A 19,560-nucleotide genomic window follows, 5' to 3' on the forward strand; every position below is an offset into this window, starting at 1 on the left:
AACTGGGGCTGCTGAAGTGGAGCACATGCCAAATTTAACTACTACGCCACAGGGCCAGCCCCTCTACTTTGACTCTTAAGCAGAATTGCCTCTCAGTCTGATTCTCTCCAGACTGAAGTTATTAAGATTTGTTAGGCCTTTCTTAATTTGACTTTGTTCCCATGTATGACTCCTGGGAAATAATGTCTGGGACCTAATTACAGCATGGGGGGTATCACTCTGCAGAAGCCAGAACATGAGACGAGCTGGCACCATAGCTCACTGATGCAGATCTGCTCACATCACTGCCTATGAACTGGACGAAGCTTTGCAAATTTTGGAAGCCCCAGACTTTGGGACTTCAACATCAAGACCTGAAGAGAAGTGTTGGAGGTACACTGACACGATGCTAACCAATACACAGTAAAGAGTAAAATCCAGCAAGTGCAAAAATTCTTGATTAAAATTTCCCTATTAATCTCAAGAGATATAAGTACTAAGATGAAAAACATGCAAATGGAAATGTAAGAAAGCTTCAGCACCATAAACCACCCATTGCAACTTCAAACTTAACCAGCTATCAAAAATGCAGTGGCAACTATTTGTCTTGGTGGGGGGATGTGTTCCAATCCATCGAATATTGCAGTTCATATTGCCACACACTAACAGCACATATGACTTTTTAAAAAAAGGAAGTCTTTCTAAGATTTTGTAGTTCCTCAGAATTTTGGGGGAAAATACTAATTTTTATTAAAGGAGTGCTTGAGTTCTTAACTGAAATCTAGTCTAAATTGATCAATGAGTTTACAGTATTTTTCAATTTTTGGCAATTTTAAGGAGTTGGTAATTTTCAAAAAAGCCTGATTTTTCAATCTTCTCCTTTCTTCCATCTAAACACTATACATACATCAAATGCCTAGTTTTAATTCCACATCTTCCATCAGACTTCTATTGGTCTACATCCTCATCCACTGAATCCTATTGCACTTATAGTTAGCGCCACACAATATTGTAAGTCACACTCTTTTTAGTATTTCGTGTGTGTCTTCAATTAGGTTGTACGCTTCTTGGAGCTGGATCCATGTCTTAATTTCTTTTGAATCCTCCAGAGGACCTAAAAGTTAATGTTGGGAGCACACAGTGTTCAACAAAGACTGGTTGAGTCTCTGAAGCGCCACCCTTGTCAACGGGCAGAACTCCATAGTTTCGGTTGTGCCCTGACACCGTTTATTTGTCTAGAGTTTCTTTGTGCCCATCGACAATGTTCGCTTTCTATTAGAACAAAGGGCTTGTTGGACAGAGATCCTAACGCTGGGTCCCGAGGAACGTGAATAAACGGAATTTGACCCACTGCCCAGGATGTTGAGACTGTGAACGAAGTCTAAATCTCTGATAGCCCATGAACAGTCTTAAAGACGCATGTTTTAAAACCCCACTCCAAAGCCTAGTTACCCGCCAGTTACCCCGGCCTCCGGAGCTGCTCAAAGATGTTGACAAGGCAGCGAAGATCTGCGGTCCGAAGGACCAGGCGCTATGGTAACCGTGAGACGCAGTGCGCTTGCGCAGCCATGTGACGGAAAATTGTTCCCTGAACCTGGAGAAGTGCTCAGCTACGGCAGCGACTTACGGCAGCGGCGTGACTTACGGTCGCCCCGCCCCCTCGGAGAGCTCCGTTTGTGCGCCCGGGGAATACAAAGGCGGCGCGGGTTCATAAGTGCGCTGAGCGGGCAGCGCTGCAGCATGACCCAGTCGGTGATCGTACAGGGTAAGCTGCACCGCCAGGGTGGGGACCCGGTCTCCGCGGAGCCGAGCGGCCTTGCTTGCCGCCTAATGTCCGCTCTCCTTCCTTCCTCTCCTTGATCGCAGTCGGCCAGTGCGGAAACCAGATCGGCTGTTGCTTCTGGGACCTGGCGCTGAGGGAGCACGCCGCGGTCAACCAGGTACCGGCCCCGCCCGGGGAGCCCCCTCGCCCGTCACCGAGGCACTTCCAACAGATAAGCAAGAATTACTTTAGTTGAGCTTTTATCTGACTGATATAAGTTGTATGGGATCTTGTCATGAAAGAACAAACTGTTTTTTTTTTTGTTTGGTTTTTTAAAATTTTTTATTGAGTTAATGATAGGTTACAATCTTGTGAAATTTCAGTTGTACATTATTGTCTGTCAGTCGTGTTGTAGGTGCAACCCTTCACCCTTTGTGCCCACCCCCGACCTCCCCTTTCCCCTGGTAGCCACTAATCTGTTCTCTTTGTCCACATGTTTAAATTCCTCATATGAGTGGAGTCATACAGAGATTGTCCTTCTCTATCTGGCTTATTTCACTTATCATAATTCCCTCAAGGTCCATCCATGTTGTTGCAAATGGGACGATTTTGTTCTTTTTTATGGCCGAGTAGTATTCCGTTGTATATATATATGTATACCACATCTTCTTTATCCAGTCATCTGTTGATGGGCACTTAGGTTGCTTCCACGTCTTGGCTATTGTAAATAATGCTGCAGTAAACATTGGGGTGCATGGGACTTTTGGAATTGCTGACTTCAAGCTCTTTGGATAAATACCCAGTAGTGGAATGGCTGGATCATATGGCAGTTCTATTTTTAGTTTTTTGAGGAATCTCCATACTGTTTTCCATAGTGGCTGCACCAGTTTGCATTCCCACCAGCAGTGTATGAGGGTTCCTTTTTCTCCACAACTCTCCAACATTTGTTACTATTTGAAGAACAAACTGTTTTTAAAAGTATGTTGGCATTAGGAACACTGGCCAGAAACCTTAGTCTTAAGTTTCCGTAATGCTCAGTCTCCTCTTTATCAGGGTTCTTGTGAAGAGCGATGAGATAGCGTATGTGAAAGTACTTTGTAAAATAGGTCACACGTGTGGTATTATATTCCTTAATTTAACCATCAGCTTTTAAAGTGATCACCAAGAATCCAGAGAAAGCTTTCATGTGTTACACCTGTTCTCCAGGCCTGGGGGAGTCCGTCCTTCAGCCTTCTCTGCTGAACTGAATCCATAGATGCCTGCTTACTGTTCGCTAGATTGGAAGAATCAGTCTAAGCATTTTATGATAATGTGCTTTTTCTTCTCATAGCCACATACCAGACATTACAGTATTGTGGGATTATTAAATTGAGAAGACTTTATTTGAGAAAGAGGAAAAACTTAATCAAATGCTATAAATATATTTTTTCTTGTTTTAGAAAGGAATTTATGATGAGGCAATAAGCAGCTTCTTTAGAAATGTGGATACCAGGTAAGATGGGATTAAAGTCTGTCATATAGCGTAATGAATCTTTTCATGTCAGTAGGTTGGGAGAGAATTCTTCAAAGGACAATAAAAACAGCTGATTACTGTAAAGAAGTTGTCTAGCTTTTTGTTTGTTTGTTTTTCTCGTTATTGAAAGCATATTTATTCTCATATCTCTAATATTCTCATATCATTCTGCAGAGCATTACAGGTTTCCTTTTAAGGCCATATTAAAGAACAGAAAGAACCTTTAGTATGCCTTCATTTAACTTGACCTTGAAATAAAGTTTCACTAAAGGAATGCTAAAGGTTTCCCTCAGGGTATCTTGTTAACGTATTCAGTAATGGCTAACTTTTGAAAGAAAAAATATCTTGTTTACGTTTCTCTGATATTATTTGTGGTCAGGAAGATTTGCTGTATGCAGTGAATGTGCTAAAAAGGAGAAAGGCAGTTGTCAGATTAGATTACTTTTGTTTATTTAATAAAGAGTATATGTATGTATATGTCTTCTACCTGAAAGAGTAATTTGGCTTTCAGGGTATGTCCATAAGCTTTTAAAGTTAAATCATTAAGTTCATGCACTTTCAAAATACATAATAAAACTAAACTGGAGGGGCATGAGCTGAAAAATATATACTTGATATCCAGCTTTAATCTAATTCACTAAAAATTCCAGTTCTAGTTTGAATTAGTTAGCTGGGTATTTGAGGCAGTTATCTCCTAGGGAAGGCTAATTTGTCCCCAAATCCTTGGTAAATTCCAGAGTCTAACCCTCGGGCTTGCAGACTCAGAAACCTTGTTGATAGTTTGAGAATGGGTCCACTACTCTCCAGTACAAGCAGATAAACCAAACTCAAGGAGAATGGGAGATTTAAAAACAGTCAATGTAGTAATCGATGGTAGGAACTGTAACTCAAGAAGACTACATACTCATTTCCCTTCAAAAGCACATTCTTTTCTGTAGGAAATCTACCCAACAACTCAGTGATAGATAGTTTCTTGGTGACTATGGAATCAGACCAAGGGAAGTTTGGTGTGTTACCTTAATGACTGGTGTCATTTATCTTTATTTGATGAAGATATGTCATATAGACTAGATTCCATCTTGTTTGTGAACTAGAACATCCTGTCCCCTAAATACTATTAAGAGACTCATATTTGCTATTTAATACTTCTTTTAGGTGCTTCCCTTCTAACTAAGTTCCTACTCCCATCCCCTCTATTGGTGACGGCCAATCCTTTCACTGAGTATTATATAGTGGAGACTCAGCCTGGGAGCAATTCTCTCTTAATAAGGTGACTTTACACAACTATATTCTCATCTACTCTGTTTTATAATTTAACCTGAGAGCATTCTTATTTCCCCAGTATCGAGTTTGGGGAGAAGAGGCTTGGTATCTTGCTCTTCTTTCCATGTGCTATCAACACATGTAGCATCTGTTCCACAGTTAGTACAAAAAATCTTTGTCAAAAACAAGACCACATCTTTGTGTACGCTTCTGTATCTATTTGAGGAAATGATCACACCTTTTTAATAACATGATAGGAATTTGCCTGTAACAGGGGTGGGCAGACCTTTCCTGTAAAGGCCAGATGATAAATATTTTAGGTTTTGCAGACCATAAGGTCTGTGTCACATCTACTCAACTCTGCCATTGTAGCATGAATGCAGGTATAGATAGTATGTAAACAAATGGATGTTGTTATGTTCAAATAAAACTTTATTTAGGAAAACAAGCAGCTGGTGAGATTTGGCCCGAGGACTATAGTTTACCAACCCCTGACCTGTAGCATCATCTGTGCTCAGTTCATCTTCCCTTCATATGTTCTGTCTTCTTATAAACTATATTGACTTCTACACTGTGTTTGATCATAGATTTATTTACTTTGGTAGCTTATGTTAAACATGAAATTCTAGGAACAGCCTTAGATACTCTGGTGTATAACTGGTATATCAGTTGATGTCTTGGGCTGCAACAGGAGACCACATTAATGGTGGCTTAAGCAATAAAGGTAATAAGCAAAGGTAAACTATAAGCTGGCAGCCTCCACTCCAGGAATCACATGGGCACCAACTGCGTCTGATGGTTTTTATCAGAAAAGCTTCCCAGAATACCTTTTATCTCATTAGTCAGAACTGGATTACATGGCCAGCCCTAACTACAAAGAAAGCTGGGGAATAAGTACCTGCTTCTTCAGCCCAATGGGAGGTAGACAAAGGAGAAGGAGATTAGGAATGGCTCCTTCATTGCCTTTTGTGTGTGCCTCCCCTGGCCTATATCTAGCCAAATGGAAGTTAACTTTATTACCCGATAGCACTATTAGCCATAGAAGATCTTAGGACCTTTTCTTATTTTTTATCTTTCAGAGTGGTCGGTGATGGTGGCAGTATTTCCAAGGGGAAAATTTGTTCTTTAAAAGCACGAGTAAGAGATATACACTTGGATTCTTAACATTGCATGTGTTTTTAAAATAACTATACTTCTGTACCTATCATGAGAATAAAATTTCAACTTCTCAAATTAAAAAAAAGTGTTTACTAAACCACATTTAATCTGAATATAATTAAGCAGACATTTGTGTCTGCCTGAAACTTTGGGAGGAAAATTTTGTGCTTAAAGTAAAAAAACCTGCATAGTTAGCATTTTTTCCTAAATGTTTCAGGAGAAATACACATCTAGACAAATGATAACAAAAGAAGCTTTCTCAACTCTAAGCCTGAAGTACATACTAATGCAAATTAGTTTTTTGTTGGAAGATTTATTTGCATCAGAGTTACTACTCCCAATAGAGTGTGGATCCAGCAGCATTATAATGAATAAATAGCCTAAGCATGTAAGGCCTCCTGAACAAAAGTACTTTGAGTCAACAGCCCATATTTGGTCTTACTCTCATTCCAGGAAGCTTCTCTTCAGTAGTGGTTTCTCCAACAAACTGCTTTTTCCAACTGTTGATCAATAATCTTTGACTATAACAAAAAAGAAAGGCATTTGAATGCTGTGGAAGTAATTGAGACGATGAGCATCAGACCCGGAGTAGTGGCCGTAAGAGTGGAAAGCAATAGTGTTGTGGTACCTGGGAACCATCTCCTTGGATCTGTGGTCTCTGATGTCCTTGGGAAACAAAATTCAGAGCAGAGACCATGTGCTTGCAGCCTGTTAGGTTAATTGATGAACACTTGGTATACTCCATGCCATGGAGAGCGCTGACCTCCCAATCCAAATCTTACTCAGAGAGAGAAAAACAAACGTTGACATTTCCTAGGCCACTCCCAATTTGAGCTCTTTCCCACCACCATATCAACGAGCCAAGTGGGAGGGGGTGGAAGCCCTACTGGGAAAGAATAAATCACCGTGCTTCTGTAGCCTTTGACTTTTGTCCTGGAAGACTCCGTTGGAGTCTTGGTGTTATGTGGCTGTGATTACTGAAGAGTCTAGGCTTCACGTAACTTGGTGGTTGGGTCCCTCCACCATGCCCAGTATCTTAACGTTAACAGGCAATTACTGAGAATTTTGTAAATCCTATATTACAATTAAGGGAAAGCCCAAAGGCCAGAAAGCTATCACCAGGTGGCTCTGGAAGAAAAATAAGCATCAAATCCTGGAACCATTGTGACTCCAGGCCTTGGACGGCTAAGTAAAGGACCCAGAATAATTCCTCTTAATTTTAATGAATTTCCAAGGGGAAAACATCAAAGCCCTGATGTGACTAGGGAAGATTGGAAGAGCTATATACTGTGTCAGAGTTTTAATGCTAAGTGACTGTGACAGTTATGATTCTATCAAAACGGACTTCAGGAGGTGCTTGTCAGTTTGTATTCTGCATGTCGCTCCCTTTGCCAGATTGCAGGATAATTGAGGGTATGGCTTAATCTTCCACAAGTTATCTCAGTAAATCTGTTTTGGAACAAGGCCAGTATAAGCTAATTTTTTCTTTTTGTAATCTTTATGTGGTTGATTAGGTGTTAAAATCGGCCTTTAAGGTAAAAATTGCATGTTATCAGAAATATCCTTGAAAATCCCTAAAATTGCCAGTAAATAACCCTATATAGTCCTGTGTCTGTTAAAGTGCATGTATATTGATTTCTGTATATAAAGGAGCACATTTGTAAAACATAATTTTGTAGTCTTTCTAAGATACTTCTATAATATACCTATATACTGGGAGGTATATTATTATATAATTAGTAATATAATATTCTTAATACACTGTGTAATAATACTATTTTAAGTGCCGGCTTACAGTAACACTGTTAATCAACTACACAAATAGTTGAATTCACAAAGTTTAAATGGGCATAAATTATAACTCCACTGTAGTCAGTACTCTGTAGATATCAAACTTGACTGTCTCCCTTCGATAAGATAGAGTGTAGTTTGGTGGTTAAGAATGAAGAGTCTGCAGCCAGGCTAGCCAGGTTTGAATCTCAGCTGCACCACTTTCTAGCTGGGTGATCACAGCCAAGTTATTTAACTTTTCTAGGCCTCAGTTGCCTCATGTGTGAAGTGAGGATAATTATAGTACCTCTGCGTAGGGTTGTGAGGATTAAATGGGGTGATACATGTAAAGTACTTAGAACAGTGGCATGTAGGTGCTTAGCGTTACGTGGTCACAAGATCTGAAAAAGCCCATAAACCAAGCACTTGTGTGACACTGAATCAAAGAGTTAATAGCTTTATAATGGACTCTGAGGTTAATTCAGAATATGTTTTTCAGCTTTGCTTTTCTTATCTATTTAACTATTTATTTTACTTTTTCACTCTTCTTCCTCCTTGTAGAAAATATGGGAAATAAAGGACAAGACAGTGGGGATAAGGGCATATAATCCTACTGCCAAGCTATCCCTGCTTACATTTTGCTATATTTCCTTGCAGTCTTTTCCGTTTTTCTTTCCATAGTTAATTTCATGTTTTATGTTCTCATTCTCTTATCAGTAATAGAGGCTATCTCCCATGTCAGTAAAATTTGTAGTAATGAATTAGATGGTGAGTTACTTGGGAGGAGGGACCCTGTTATCATCTTTGACATCTATCCAGTGCCTTCACTTGGCACATAATAGGAAGCTTACTGATTTGAATTGGACAATTTTTAACTGATTCATAAAGAGCAGCATGGTTGTTCCTAGTGAGCAAATGCATTCATGCATGCTACATTTATTGAGAATTTTTTCTGGTTAAAGTTACCTTCTAGATTTCTGAGATCTTGTTCTCAAGAAATTTATAGTCACATAGGCACATGAATAAAACAACTGTTAGAAAATCAGTTGAGGGGATTATTCTGTTCCTTTTTTCCCCCACTTGGTACTTTGGAATAGGATAAGAGTTTTGAATCCATCTTTAATTGGATTCCACCTTTCACGCAGGGTGAAATTATTTTTTAATTCTTACAATAGATTCTACATAAAGATTTGATTAAGCTTAAACTATAAAAAGAACAATGCAACCCTAGCTCATAAATTCTTTTCATTTACAGAGTGACGAATTCTACAGAAAAGTATGCTAATTAAGGTTTCTTTCTCTTTCTCAGGCTGTCTTGATTGACATGGAGGAAGGAGTAGTAAATGAAATTCTGCAGGGACCATTGAGAGATGTATTTGACAGCAAGCAGCTCATCACTGATATTTCTGGTTCGGGGAATAATTGGTGAGGACATGCTGAACAGAAAACTTGAATGTCAAGCTACAGCCCTGGTGGCCTAGTGGTGAAAGTTTGGCAGGCTCCACTTCAGCAGCCCGAGTTCAGTTCCTGGGCAGAGAACCACATGACTCATCTGTCAGTGGCCATGCTGTGGTGGCAGCTCACATAGAAGAACTAGAAGCACTTACAACTAGAATATACAACTATGCACTGGGGATTTGGGGAGGGGGAAGAAAAAGAGAGGAAGATTTGGAATGTGTTAACTCAGGGCGAATCTTTCCCAGCAAAAAAAGAAATTGAATGTCATCTGAAAAAATAAGCTATTTTTCTTTCATTCTAATAGGTCCTACTGACAAGAAAGTGAAGAGTAACTTGCCATACCTAACTCTACGCCTTTCAGCCCATCATCTTTTCCTTGATAAATGATGGTGTTTCACAATGCTCAGAAGCCACCTGTTTCCTAGTTCTTTCCCTTTCTTAAAAAAGGAAAAAATGAATCATGAAAAATTGATTTGCTGAATTCCTTGTTGTTAATTGATCTTGCATAATAATAAATAGTGATGAAAGTTTTAAGTATTTTATAAACTCTGTCACATATTTTATTTGACTCTATCAAGTTTTTCAGTTATTCAGATTTAATGGAATTGATACAGAGATGCAAGCCAGACCAGCGTCCCAGCATCAAGTTCAGCCTGAGGCCGTGTTTGGCCCTTATGTATATATAAATGGTCTCTTCCCAATGGGAAAAAAGCTCCAGCAATGATCATTTAAAAATTTACATTGAGACTGTTTTTGTTTTTTAAAAACTAAGTAGCTCCTTGTTATTTGCAAATCTAATATTCATTATTTTAACTATTTGCAGCCAATCCCTCACGTTCATAATGCATAGTGATGTATAATTATACCAAAGCATGAATTTGAATCTCGTGTTCTCAGACTCATTTGGGGAGAACCAGTCACTTAATAAGTCAGCCCATCTGATCACCTGTCTCGCTTTTCTCCAATTGCTGTATAACTTATTCTGAAACTTTTGAGTTACATCTGACTGTGTGTGGGGAAATCATTCTTATATTTTAATACATCATAGTGATACTTGCAAATTTGGTCAGCCAAAAGGTTTGCAGAGCCCATGAATATCAGTTTTCTACTGTGTGCCATATCATCTAGTAATAATGTGTGTGTTTTCTCATATTTTAAACCAAAATAGGTTAGTTTAAAAATTTTTAATGTCTTTCTAGTTGACCACATTCTGCTTGATATGTAAAATTCACTGCAGTCACAGTTTACTTTAAATGGAGATGAGAAAAAACTATGTATAAAATCTTGTGTTGTAATTATACCTTAAGAGAAGGTAAATTTAGAAAACCATAGTTTAATATGATAATGAGCTATCTTATCAGGATATTTGAGGATTATAGATATATAATGTTTATTATATTTTCTACCTTGTATTTTTGGCATATCATAATATGCTTTATTGACATGAAACAAAAATCGAATTTACTTAATTACAGTAAAAATACTTTCTAAAGCTTTTCTATAATCTTTTTATTTAGACCAGAAATAATAAAATCTTGAAATAGATGCATAGATTTTTTTTAATCTATATTCTTATTTTCAGGGCTGTGGGTCACAAAGTTTTTGGCAGTCGTTATCAAGAAGAGATTTTAGAGAAACTTAGAAAGTCGGCGGAGCACTGTGATTGTTTGCAGTGTTTTTTTGTAATACATTCCATGGGAGGAGGTAAAGTTATTCACTTGTTTGCCTATAACAGCGTGAAAGTGCAAGTGGGAATTCATTTTTCAAGCATAAGTCTTATTTTCAGACCTGTGCTTGATAAAGATAGAACTGTTAAGAGTGTGTGTTTATGAATATATGTACATAACCGCTTTTTTATCTTGAATTTTTGTCAAATTGTCACTATTAACCAATTATTTTTTATTGAAGCCCTTTTAAGAGTCAGTAGAACTGAATCTGACAGTTTATTTTCTCCTACCTTTAGTTTCTTTTTTAAAATTTCCAGCTGCGTTTCAGTACATATGAGTTTTTTGGGAATTTTGACACTTTCTTGTTGTAAGAGTTTGCTTGTGCAGTCCCGTATCCTAAGAAGAGCTAAGTATTTCTAGCATGTTCATGTGATGCTTGCCAAAGAATATCAGAATGGGTATGTTCTTTAACCACCTTCAAACCTTTCTTGTCTCCAACAAGTGAAAAAAGTAAAAGAAATCTTTTCAGTCAATTCCTTTAAATCATGCCTTATGTGGTAATGTGTCACCTTGACCTAGAATAAGTGATCTGCATTGCTTTCTTTCCCCAGGGAAGCCTGTACCTTGCAAGTAAAGTATTTTGCTCCCCTGTTCCATGAAATAGAAACAGATGATAATTTGCTAATTTCAAAATAGGATTAGCCAATTTTATTGTATTTTATTATTATTATTATTATTATTACTACTCCTATTATTTTGGTGAGGAAGATTGGCCCTGAGCTAATATCTGTGCCAGTCGTCCTCCATTTTGTATGTGGGATGCTTCCACAGCCTAGCTTGATGAGCCGTATGTAGGTTCCTACCTGAGATCTGAACCCACATACCCTGGGCCACCAGAGCACAGCACGTGAACTTAACTACTACACTACCGGGCCAGCCCCAGGATTAGCCAATTTTGAAAGAAAAATTTACCACATTTTTTTTCTCCAAGTTAAGATTAAGTTTTTTTGTTTCTTTTTTTTTTGAGGAAGATTAGCCCTGAGCTAACTACTGCCAGTCCTCCTCTTTTTGCTGAGGAACACTGGCCCTGAGCTAACATCTGTGCCCATCTTCCTCTCCTTTATATGTGGGACGCCTGCCACAGCATGGCTTGCCAAGCGGTGCCATATCCACACCCAGGATCTGAACCAGTGAACCCGGGCCGCCAAAGTGGAACGTGTGCGCTTAACTGCTGCGCCACCGGGCCGGCCCCTATGATTAAGATTTTATACTGAGCAGGTTATATACAATTGACTTTTTATACATATCTATTATTTCATACGATAGCATTTTAAAATTAAAGTTATAATTGCTCTGTAACCATGCCTTTTGAAGACCATCCTAATCATTTAATTAAGAAGCCAGTTTTCTTTGTACTAGTATAATTAACCTGCAAGTTTGATTAAGTTTTCAAAAGAAAACCATTTGACTTATAGTTCATTTTGGTGCCTTTTTTTAATCCCTCTATTACTCTATCTCAGAAGATAAATACTTTATTCATAATTCACTGAAAATGGTAAAAAATAATTTAAATAGTGAAAGTCTCCTTTCCCATATCTAATCCGAGTCCGTCTCTTCACATGAATCAAATTTGCAGTGTTTTTATGTCTATCCTTCCAGATATTTTCTATGCCTATTAAAAGTGGGTATGTATAGGGGCCAGCCCCATGGCCTAGTGGTTAAGTTTGGCATGCTCTGCTTCAGCAGCCTGGGTTCAGTTCCTCAGCGTCGACCTACAGCACTCATCAGTGGCCATGCTGTGGTGGTGACCCCCATACAAAATAGAGATTGGCACAGATGTTAGCTCAGGATGAATCTTCCTCAGCAAGAAAAAAAAAAAAAGTGAGTGTGTATATTTTTACATAACCTGATCATGCAATACATAGTATTCTGTAGTGTTTTCACTTTATCTCTTTCCTGAATGTCTTTCAGTATTAGCTCTGTCTCATAGAATTCAATTGTGTGAATATACAATAATTTTTAAAATCAGTCTCTCATTGATGGATTTTAAATTGTTTATAGTGTTTAGTTATAACAAACAATCCCTAGTAAACATCTGGTACATACGTCTGTGTTCATTTGTGCCACTACAGGTGTAGACAATATCCCTAGAAAGAAAAGTGAGACTAAAGAATATGTACATTTTAAATTTTGATTGATATTGCTGATATACCTTTCTCCATTATTGCACCAATCCATATTATTAGCAACGACGTATGAGAGTTGCCATTTTCCCCCAGTCACCAATGCTGAGTATTATGAGACACAAATCTGTCTGGTATGTTCAAAATTATATTGTTTTAATTTGCATTACTTAGAAGAAATGTTGAGCATCTTCACATCTATTTGCCATTTGATTTGTTTTGAGTTTCATTTTTATACCCTTTGCCCGTTTTTCTATTGCATTATTCATATTTTCCTGGTGGTTGATTTGTGAGACTTTTTTTTTTTAAATAATTTTTGAGCTTTTCTTTTTTCTTTTTTTTCTGGGAAAGATTCACCCTGAGCTAACATCTGTTGCCAAACTTCCTCTCTTTTTTTATTCCCCAAAGCCCCAGTACATAGTTGGATATTCTAGTGGTAAGTCCTTCTAGTTGTTCTATGTGAGCCACCACCACAGCATGGCTACTGACAGGTAGTGTGGTTCTGTGCCCGGGAACCAAACCTGGGCCACCGAAGTGGAGGACACTGAACTTTAACCCATAGGCCATCACGACTGGCTCTGAGGCTTCTTTATTAAAGAAATTTAATCTTCCATCATATGTGTTGAAGATTTTCTCTTAGTTTGCCTTTTTATTTTATGGGTTTTTTAAATAGAGGAGTTTTGTTTATTTTTAATGGAGTCAAAACTGTCTTTTCTATAATGGCTCTGGTTTTTTATGATACTTAGAAAGTCCTTCTCATTAAAGATTAACAAAAAAATCTCCCTTTCTTTCATCTAGTATTTGTTTTTTGAGGAAGATTAGCCCTGAGCTAACGTCTGCCGCCAATCCTCCTCTTCTTGCTGAGAAAGACTGGTCCTTAGCTAAGATCCATGCCCATCTTCCTTTACTTTATATGTGGGATGCCTGCTACAGCATGGCTTGACAAGCGGTGCATAGGTCAGCACTGGGGATCCCAACCGGCAAACCCAGGGCTGCTGAAGCAGAATGTACGAACTTAACCGCTGCGCCACCAGGCCAGCCCCTCATCTAGTATTTTTGACATCGTAGCCTTTAATATTTATCTCCCTGGGTTAGAGCATTGACTTTTAAACTTTTTTTTAACCTGAAGAGCAAGAAATACATATTATATCAACCCAACACATACACAAATTGAAACAAAAGATTCAGAAATTATTACTTAACCCACATATGACACATTGATATTTCTACTGTTTCGTTCGAGAAAAGAAAACTCTGGTCCCAATCTAAGAAGTTAGTTTCATAGCCCCTAATGGTTCATAATGCATAGTTTGAAAAACACCAATTTAGAGGATTGCATTTTTCTCTGTTCTTAAAAATTTCTGAAGTTATATAAATGTAAATCTATGTGCTACAAACTTAATGAGATTCCTAGAGCTTCTGCTTTTTAATAGATAGTAAAATAGTTTCATCTTTGAAAATTTTGTGAATTCAAGGTGCTCATGCTTAATTTTAGACAGTTTTAGCTCAGTGTATAAGTTGCTTAACGTCATGATAGTGTTCTTCATCATTAAATTATATATATACTACACTAAAGATGTCAAGATAGTTTTTTTAAGTTCCTTAACATCAAATATAGACTGAATACTGTCTTAGTTGAATTTTTCACTCTTCAGTCATTTCTTTGGCATCATATAGATATAATTTAGATGTGAAAAGAGTGAAATATAAAAAGACTTTCCAACCACATGGTCAGAGCCAGAGATGGAATTCAGAAGCTTACACCTCGCTACCCATGTTGTCTTCATTTCCTATCTGAAATTAGATTAGTTAATATAAAATCACAGGAATAAGTTGAAAATTTTAAGTCTTTAATATATATTTCTACAAATAAATCATAAAATTCCAAATTCTTCACAATTATATTCTGAACCATTTATGCTATTTTCTTTTTGAAATTTTAATCCTCAGGAACAGGATCTGGACTTGGCACATATCTTTTAAAGGTGCTTGAGGATGAATTCCCAGAAGTATACAGATTTGTGACTTCAGTTTATCCTTCTGGTGAGGATGATGTCATAACCTCACCTTATAATAGTATCTTGGCAATGAAGGAACTTAATGAGCATGCAGACTGTGTGTTGCCCATTGACAACCAAGTAAGAAATGACATTGTACTTTATGGACATATTTTATATACCTTCAATCTTGTGTTATGTTTATGTGCTTATGTGAAACATTCTCTTCATTTTTCAGCTGTTTTCTTTCTCTTCTTTCCTTCCTAGTAGAATGGCATCTATGTCCACTCTTCTTAATAGCTTCTCTCCCAATATTTTTCCCTTAAAAGTCTTTATTTGACATCATTAGCAAAATTGACCTCGTGGTGAATTCTGGAAAGTTGGGTACAACTATAAAGCCAAAGAGTCTGGTTACTTCAAGTGCTGGGACTTTTAAAAAGTGGCAAGAGAAGCCTTTTGATGCAATGAACAACATTGTGGCAAATCTGCTGCTCAGCCTAACAAGGTAATCCTATTGGTGGTGTACCTGAGGACAGTCTAACAGTTCACTGACGATGTTTCGCAGTAGCATTTTTGTAGTAGCATTTTCTTCTTATTATAAGTTGTAGAAGCTTTGTTAGTTTTTATTTCATTTTGTCTAGTGTTTTCAGATCTTGGAGTGATAGACCAGAATTTTAATTTCTATGGCTCCAAAGCAGCATTTCCCATGCAATATTAATAGATGTTAAGTGATAAAAGGTTTTATGGTAGATACACTTGAGAAACACTTGGACAAAAGTAAAAATATTTTTTTGCTGTAGAATGTCTTAATCTTTTAAACCAGCTAATCTATACCTCCTCATTAGCTGGTCTAAAATATTTCCTTAACTTTGATCTAAAAGATCGCTTGGACATTATTATATCCCAAATAATAGAGTGTATTAAACAGGCCCGTGAAGAATTTAGTGACGTCTATAGAATAATTAAGTAATTATGGACTTATATGTGTTTAACTCAATCTAAAGTCTGTTTTAAGTAAGATATTTTTATATATGTAATGAGCAACTGTAATAGTGTGTTGGTTGCACTTTAGATAATTCAGAAATAAGAACTGCCGTAGATGTGTGTTGTATTTTAATTATCTTTGTACAAGATGTTCATGATTCTAAATTTCACTGATACAGAGAAAGAGATCATATATTCTCTATTGAAGAGCCGTGTATGAAAGGATTTAAGAAAATGCTGTGGAATAAATCAAGCTATGTTCAAAGTATAGAATTTTTAAATTAAATGTTTTTCTCATGCTTTAATGTTAATTTTTTAGCTCTGCGAGATTTGAAGGGTCCCTTAATATGGACCTTAATGAAATCAGCATGAATTTAGTTCCTTTTCCTCAACTGCATTATCTTGTGTCAAGTTTAACACCCCTATATACACTGGCAGATGTTAACGTTCCTCCTCGAAGGTAAGATGTAGTAACTTTATTCTAATTACTTGAGAACTCGAATTTTTAAGAAAAAAGTTTATAATAACTCTACTTAATATCATTTCTTTGTGAGAAGTATATAAAATACAGTTGATGACAGCCATTTTTCCATTATATGAATGCATCTTTAATTAGAAGTCATTGTTTTAAAATGTCATATTAAACTATTTGAAATTAAATCTAATAACGAAATTTTTAAGCTTATGAAAATTAATAAAGACAATTTTTACTGAACTAGATTTAAGGGCTTTGAAGTCTGACAGACTTAAGTCTGAATCCTAATTCTGTCACTTAAAAGCTACAGCACCCTGGGCAGGTGACACCTCCTCTGGGTTTTTCTCATCTATGTAAGTGAGAGTCAGAGTACCTACCTCCTACACTTGTTGGGTATATTAAATAAGAGTATCATTTAAAGCTCTTGTCACAGCCCAGGACCATAGAAGACTTTCACATGTTACTCTGTATGGTAGCTATTATATGTCATTTCCAGAACACCTTCTTTTATAACTGTGTGTCATTTTTAAGCATAAAACTTAGATCAGTTTACTTAACAAAAAATGTATTGAAAGATAGTCTTGGCATATACAGTGATGAAGAGCTTGAAGAGTTCACACTAGCATTCACAGTTGACTGAAGGAAAAGGTCCTCTCAGACTCTGTAAGAGGAAAGTATGTAATTAAAGTAAAAAGTAAATTAAATATTTTTTACAATTTGTTTGGGCAAGATAACAGTTTTACACTCTGGGAATTTCACAGTGATATTGATTAACTTTTATTTGAGCCAGAAGCAAATAACCAATTATGCCAAATAATAGATAGGAGTCTCTTTCTATGTGGGATGCTGATGACCTTAACAGGTGAAGTAACTTGCACAGTATATGGAACATGATAATCATTCATTAAATGTTCACTGTTATCAGCCCAGCATATTAAAAATTAGTATATTAAGTAAAATGTACACCTTTAATGAAGACACAGAATGTAAATTAGTGTTAAAGTATTTATTGTACAATAGTGATAATCCAGACATTTTTATATTTAAAGTTAATTCTTAAAAATAAAGACATGGAATTTCTAATTAAGTTGAGCATAAAGACTTGGTCCTTCAACCTGAATAGTTCAAAACCAGTTAAATTCGTTTTAATCCTGCTTGGTGATAAAAATAATACTGTGTCAACATTTTTTATTTATATAATCATAATTTGTTGTGAAGTTTTGTTTTTAATTAAAATGTGTTAGTGAAAATCATAAGGAACTTTTGAAATGTTAGACTCTTAAGGAGCTTATCACATGTTCTTTCTGTCTTTGTGGGGTTTTTCCCCTTTTTTTCCTTGTTCCTTCTGCTTTACTGTAGATATTTCAAAGGCTGCCATATCAGCATGTGAACACATTTATCCTTGAGTAAATAATAAATTGTTTTAAAATTGTACTATTAAAAGGCATAGTTTTAAAACTCTAATTTCTTATTAGTAGTTTTCAAACAAGTGAGAATGGTTTTGGCTGTGCCTTTTATTAATAAATGTCAGTTCTGAAACTAGTCCATTTTTATCAAATGAAAATAAGCACATGTGAAAGTATGTATATGTTTCTTCAAATTCCATATCTCTAATGTAAATAAAGGATCCCAATAATTCTAAGTAGCTCCTTACTAGTTTTTATATCTGATGACGAAAGATAAATCAAGAATGAGTTTGCCCACTTGTGGTGTAGTGGTTCCTAACCTTTTCTGCACTTCATTGATTCCAGAAATGCTCAAAAGCACATCCACACCCAAATTTTGAACACAGTACGGAGGATCAGTGCATCCCACAGAGCTCCCCATCCCCTAAGGGAGTCCTCTGTCCTTCTTGCTCTAAGATAATCAGGGTAGAATGTAAGCTCCTAGAGTGGAAAATTGTTGTTGTTCACTGCTGAGTCTCTTGCACTTAGAATAGTGCCTGGCACATAGTAGGCATTTAGTGAATACCTATTCGAAGGAATAGGCAGCGAGTGTGATTCTGCACCTCTTCCCATTCTGCAGATTCAGCACACAAGCTCTGGCTAGATTTAGCTCAGGAACCTAATCACATTTGAATTAAGTGGGATTTAAGAACCAGGCTGGGGCCATATTAAGGACCTAGGAGGCTGTGTATCGTTGGATACTATCTGTCAGTCACCTTATCGTCCTCTCTTTGACTGAAAGATAAAAGAATGAAGTTAAAAGACTTCGTTCACTTAAGACTCCCCTTTCAGGAACACCACTTTTATAGGAGAGCCTAACATTGTCTTTTGATAGTTTCCTCGTAGTTATTTCTGAGAATATTTATGATATATTTTACAGAGACAAAGTAATCTTAATGTCGTAGGCTTTTAATTAGTTTTGATAGTTCTGATACTATAAAGTAGATAAGGATACAGAACTAAGTGCTAATGACACGTGTCAGAAATCACTACCACATAGAGCTCACTAATGATATAGTCAACATTTTATAGCCACCTGAAACCACCAATATATTGCAGAAGATTTCTATTCCAAAATAAGAAGGAGATTGCATGATTTCCTCTCTTCTCAAGATTGCTTTGAGAAAATGATAGCCGAAATTTAGAATATATTTGTATGTGAAGGTTATTTACCTATAGATGACTGTCTTTTCATTTTAAAGTTAAACAGAAGAAAGATGTAATAAACAGTGACTCTTTCATTGCTGTAGGTTGGATCAGATGTTTTCAGATGCCTTTAGTAAAGATCACCAGCTAATTCGGGCTGACCCCAAACACAGTCTCTACCTTGCCTGTGCCCTCATGGTTAGAGGAAATGTACAGATCTCAGATCTTCGCAGAAATATTGAAAGGTTTGATTGTGTATTTTTCAAGATAATTTATGTGTACTGCTTGCGACAGTGTAGCAGAGTATTAAGACGGCCTCTCTGCAAGTTCTAGCATTGCCACTTAACTAAAGTGTGACCTTGAGCAAGCTGCTTAGCCTCTCTGAGCCTTATTTTCCTCAAATGTAAAATAAGAATAATCATGGAACAAAGTTGTTATTTACAAGTGTTAAATGATAGGAGATGTTTTATTTTCTCAAAGTGTTCAGAAACCTTAACTATTGTTACTGGTTTTATTACCACTACACTGCTTCTTGAAGTTTATGTTTTACTATTTGACAGTCTATTTTTAGGAAAACTGCTCTATTGAATGACAATAGGGAATTGTAGGGAATTTTATAGGAAAATTATGAGACCTTCATTTCTTTATATCCCCAGATTGTTGGGTTTTTTTTTTAAGATTGGCACCTGAGCTAACAATGTTGCCAGTCTTCTTTTCTTTTTGCTTCTTCTTCTCCCCCAATCCCCCCCCCCCCCCCCCC

The 19,560-nt window shown here is 36.8% G+C and overlaps 1 protein-coding gene across 3 annotated transcripts; it reads left to right on the plus strand.

The window, feature by feature from the left end:
- Positions 1-1,634: 1,634 nt before the first annotated feature.
- On the plus strand, positions 1,635-19,221 carry TUBE1 (tubulin epsilon 1). Of its 3 annotated transcripts, XM_046674445.1 has the most exons (10): positions 1,635-1,744; positions 1,846-1,919; positions 3,181-3,233; positions 5,597-5,654; positions 8,755-8,870; positions 10,486-10,607; positions 14,704-14,891; positions 15,080-15,255; positions 16,054-16,194; positions 18,905-19,220. In XM_046674445.1, exons 1-10 carry the CDS (start codon positions 1,720-1,722, stop codon positions 19,131-19,133), a joined length of 1,182 nt encoding a protein of 393 aa, XP_046530401.1. In that variant the 5' UTR covers positions 1,635-1,719; the 3' UTR covers positions 19,134-19,220. The 3 variants fall into 3 exon arrangements, with proteins under 3 accessions (XP_046530401.1, XP_046530402.1, XP_046530403.1); XM_046674446.1 differs by lacking the exons at positions 3,181-3,233; positions 5,597-5,654 and having other exon boundaries at positions 18,905-19,221; XM_046674447.1 differs by lacking the exons at positions 1,635-1,744; positions 5,597-5,654.
- The last annotated feature ends 339 nt before the right edge of the window (positions 19,222-19,560 follow it).

The sequence above is a fragment of the Equus quagga genome, chromosome 11, assembly GCF_021613505.1.
Source record: "Equus quagga isolate Etosha38 chromosome 11, UCLA_HA_Equagga_1.0, whole genome shotgun sequence".
Taxonomy (NCBI): Eukaryota; Metazoa; Chordata; class Mammalia; order Perissodactyla; family Equidae; genus Equus; species Equus quagga.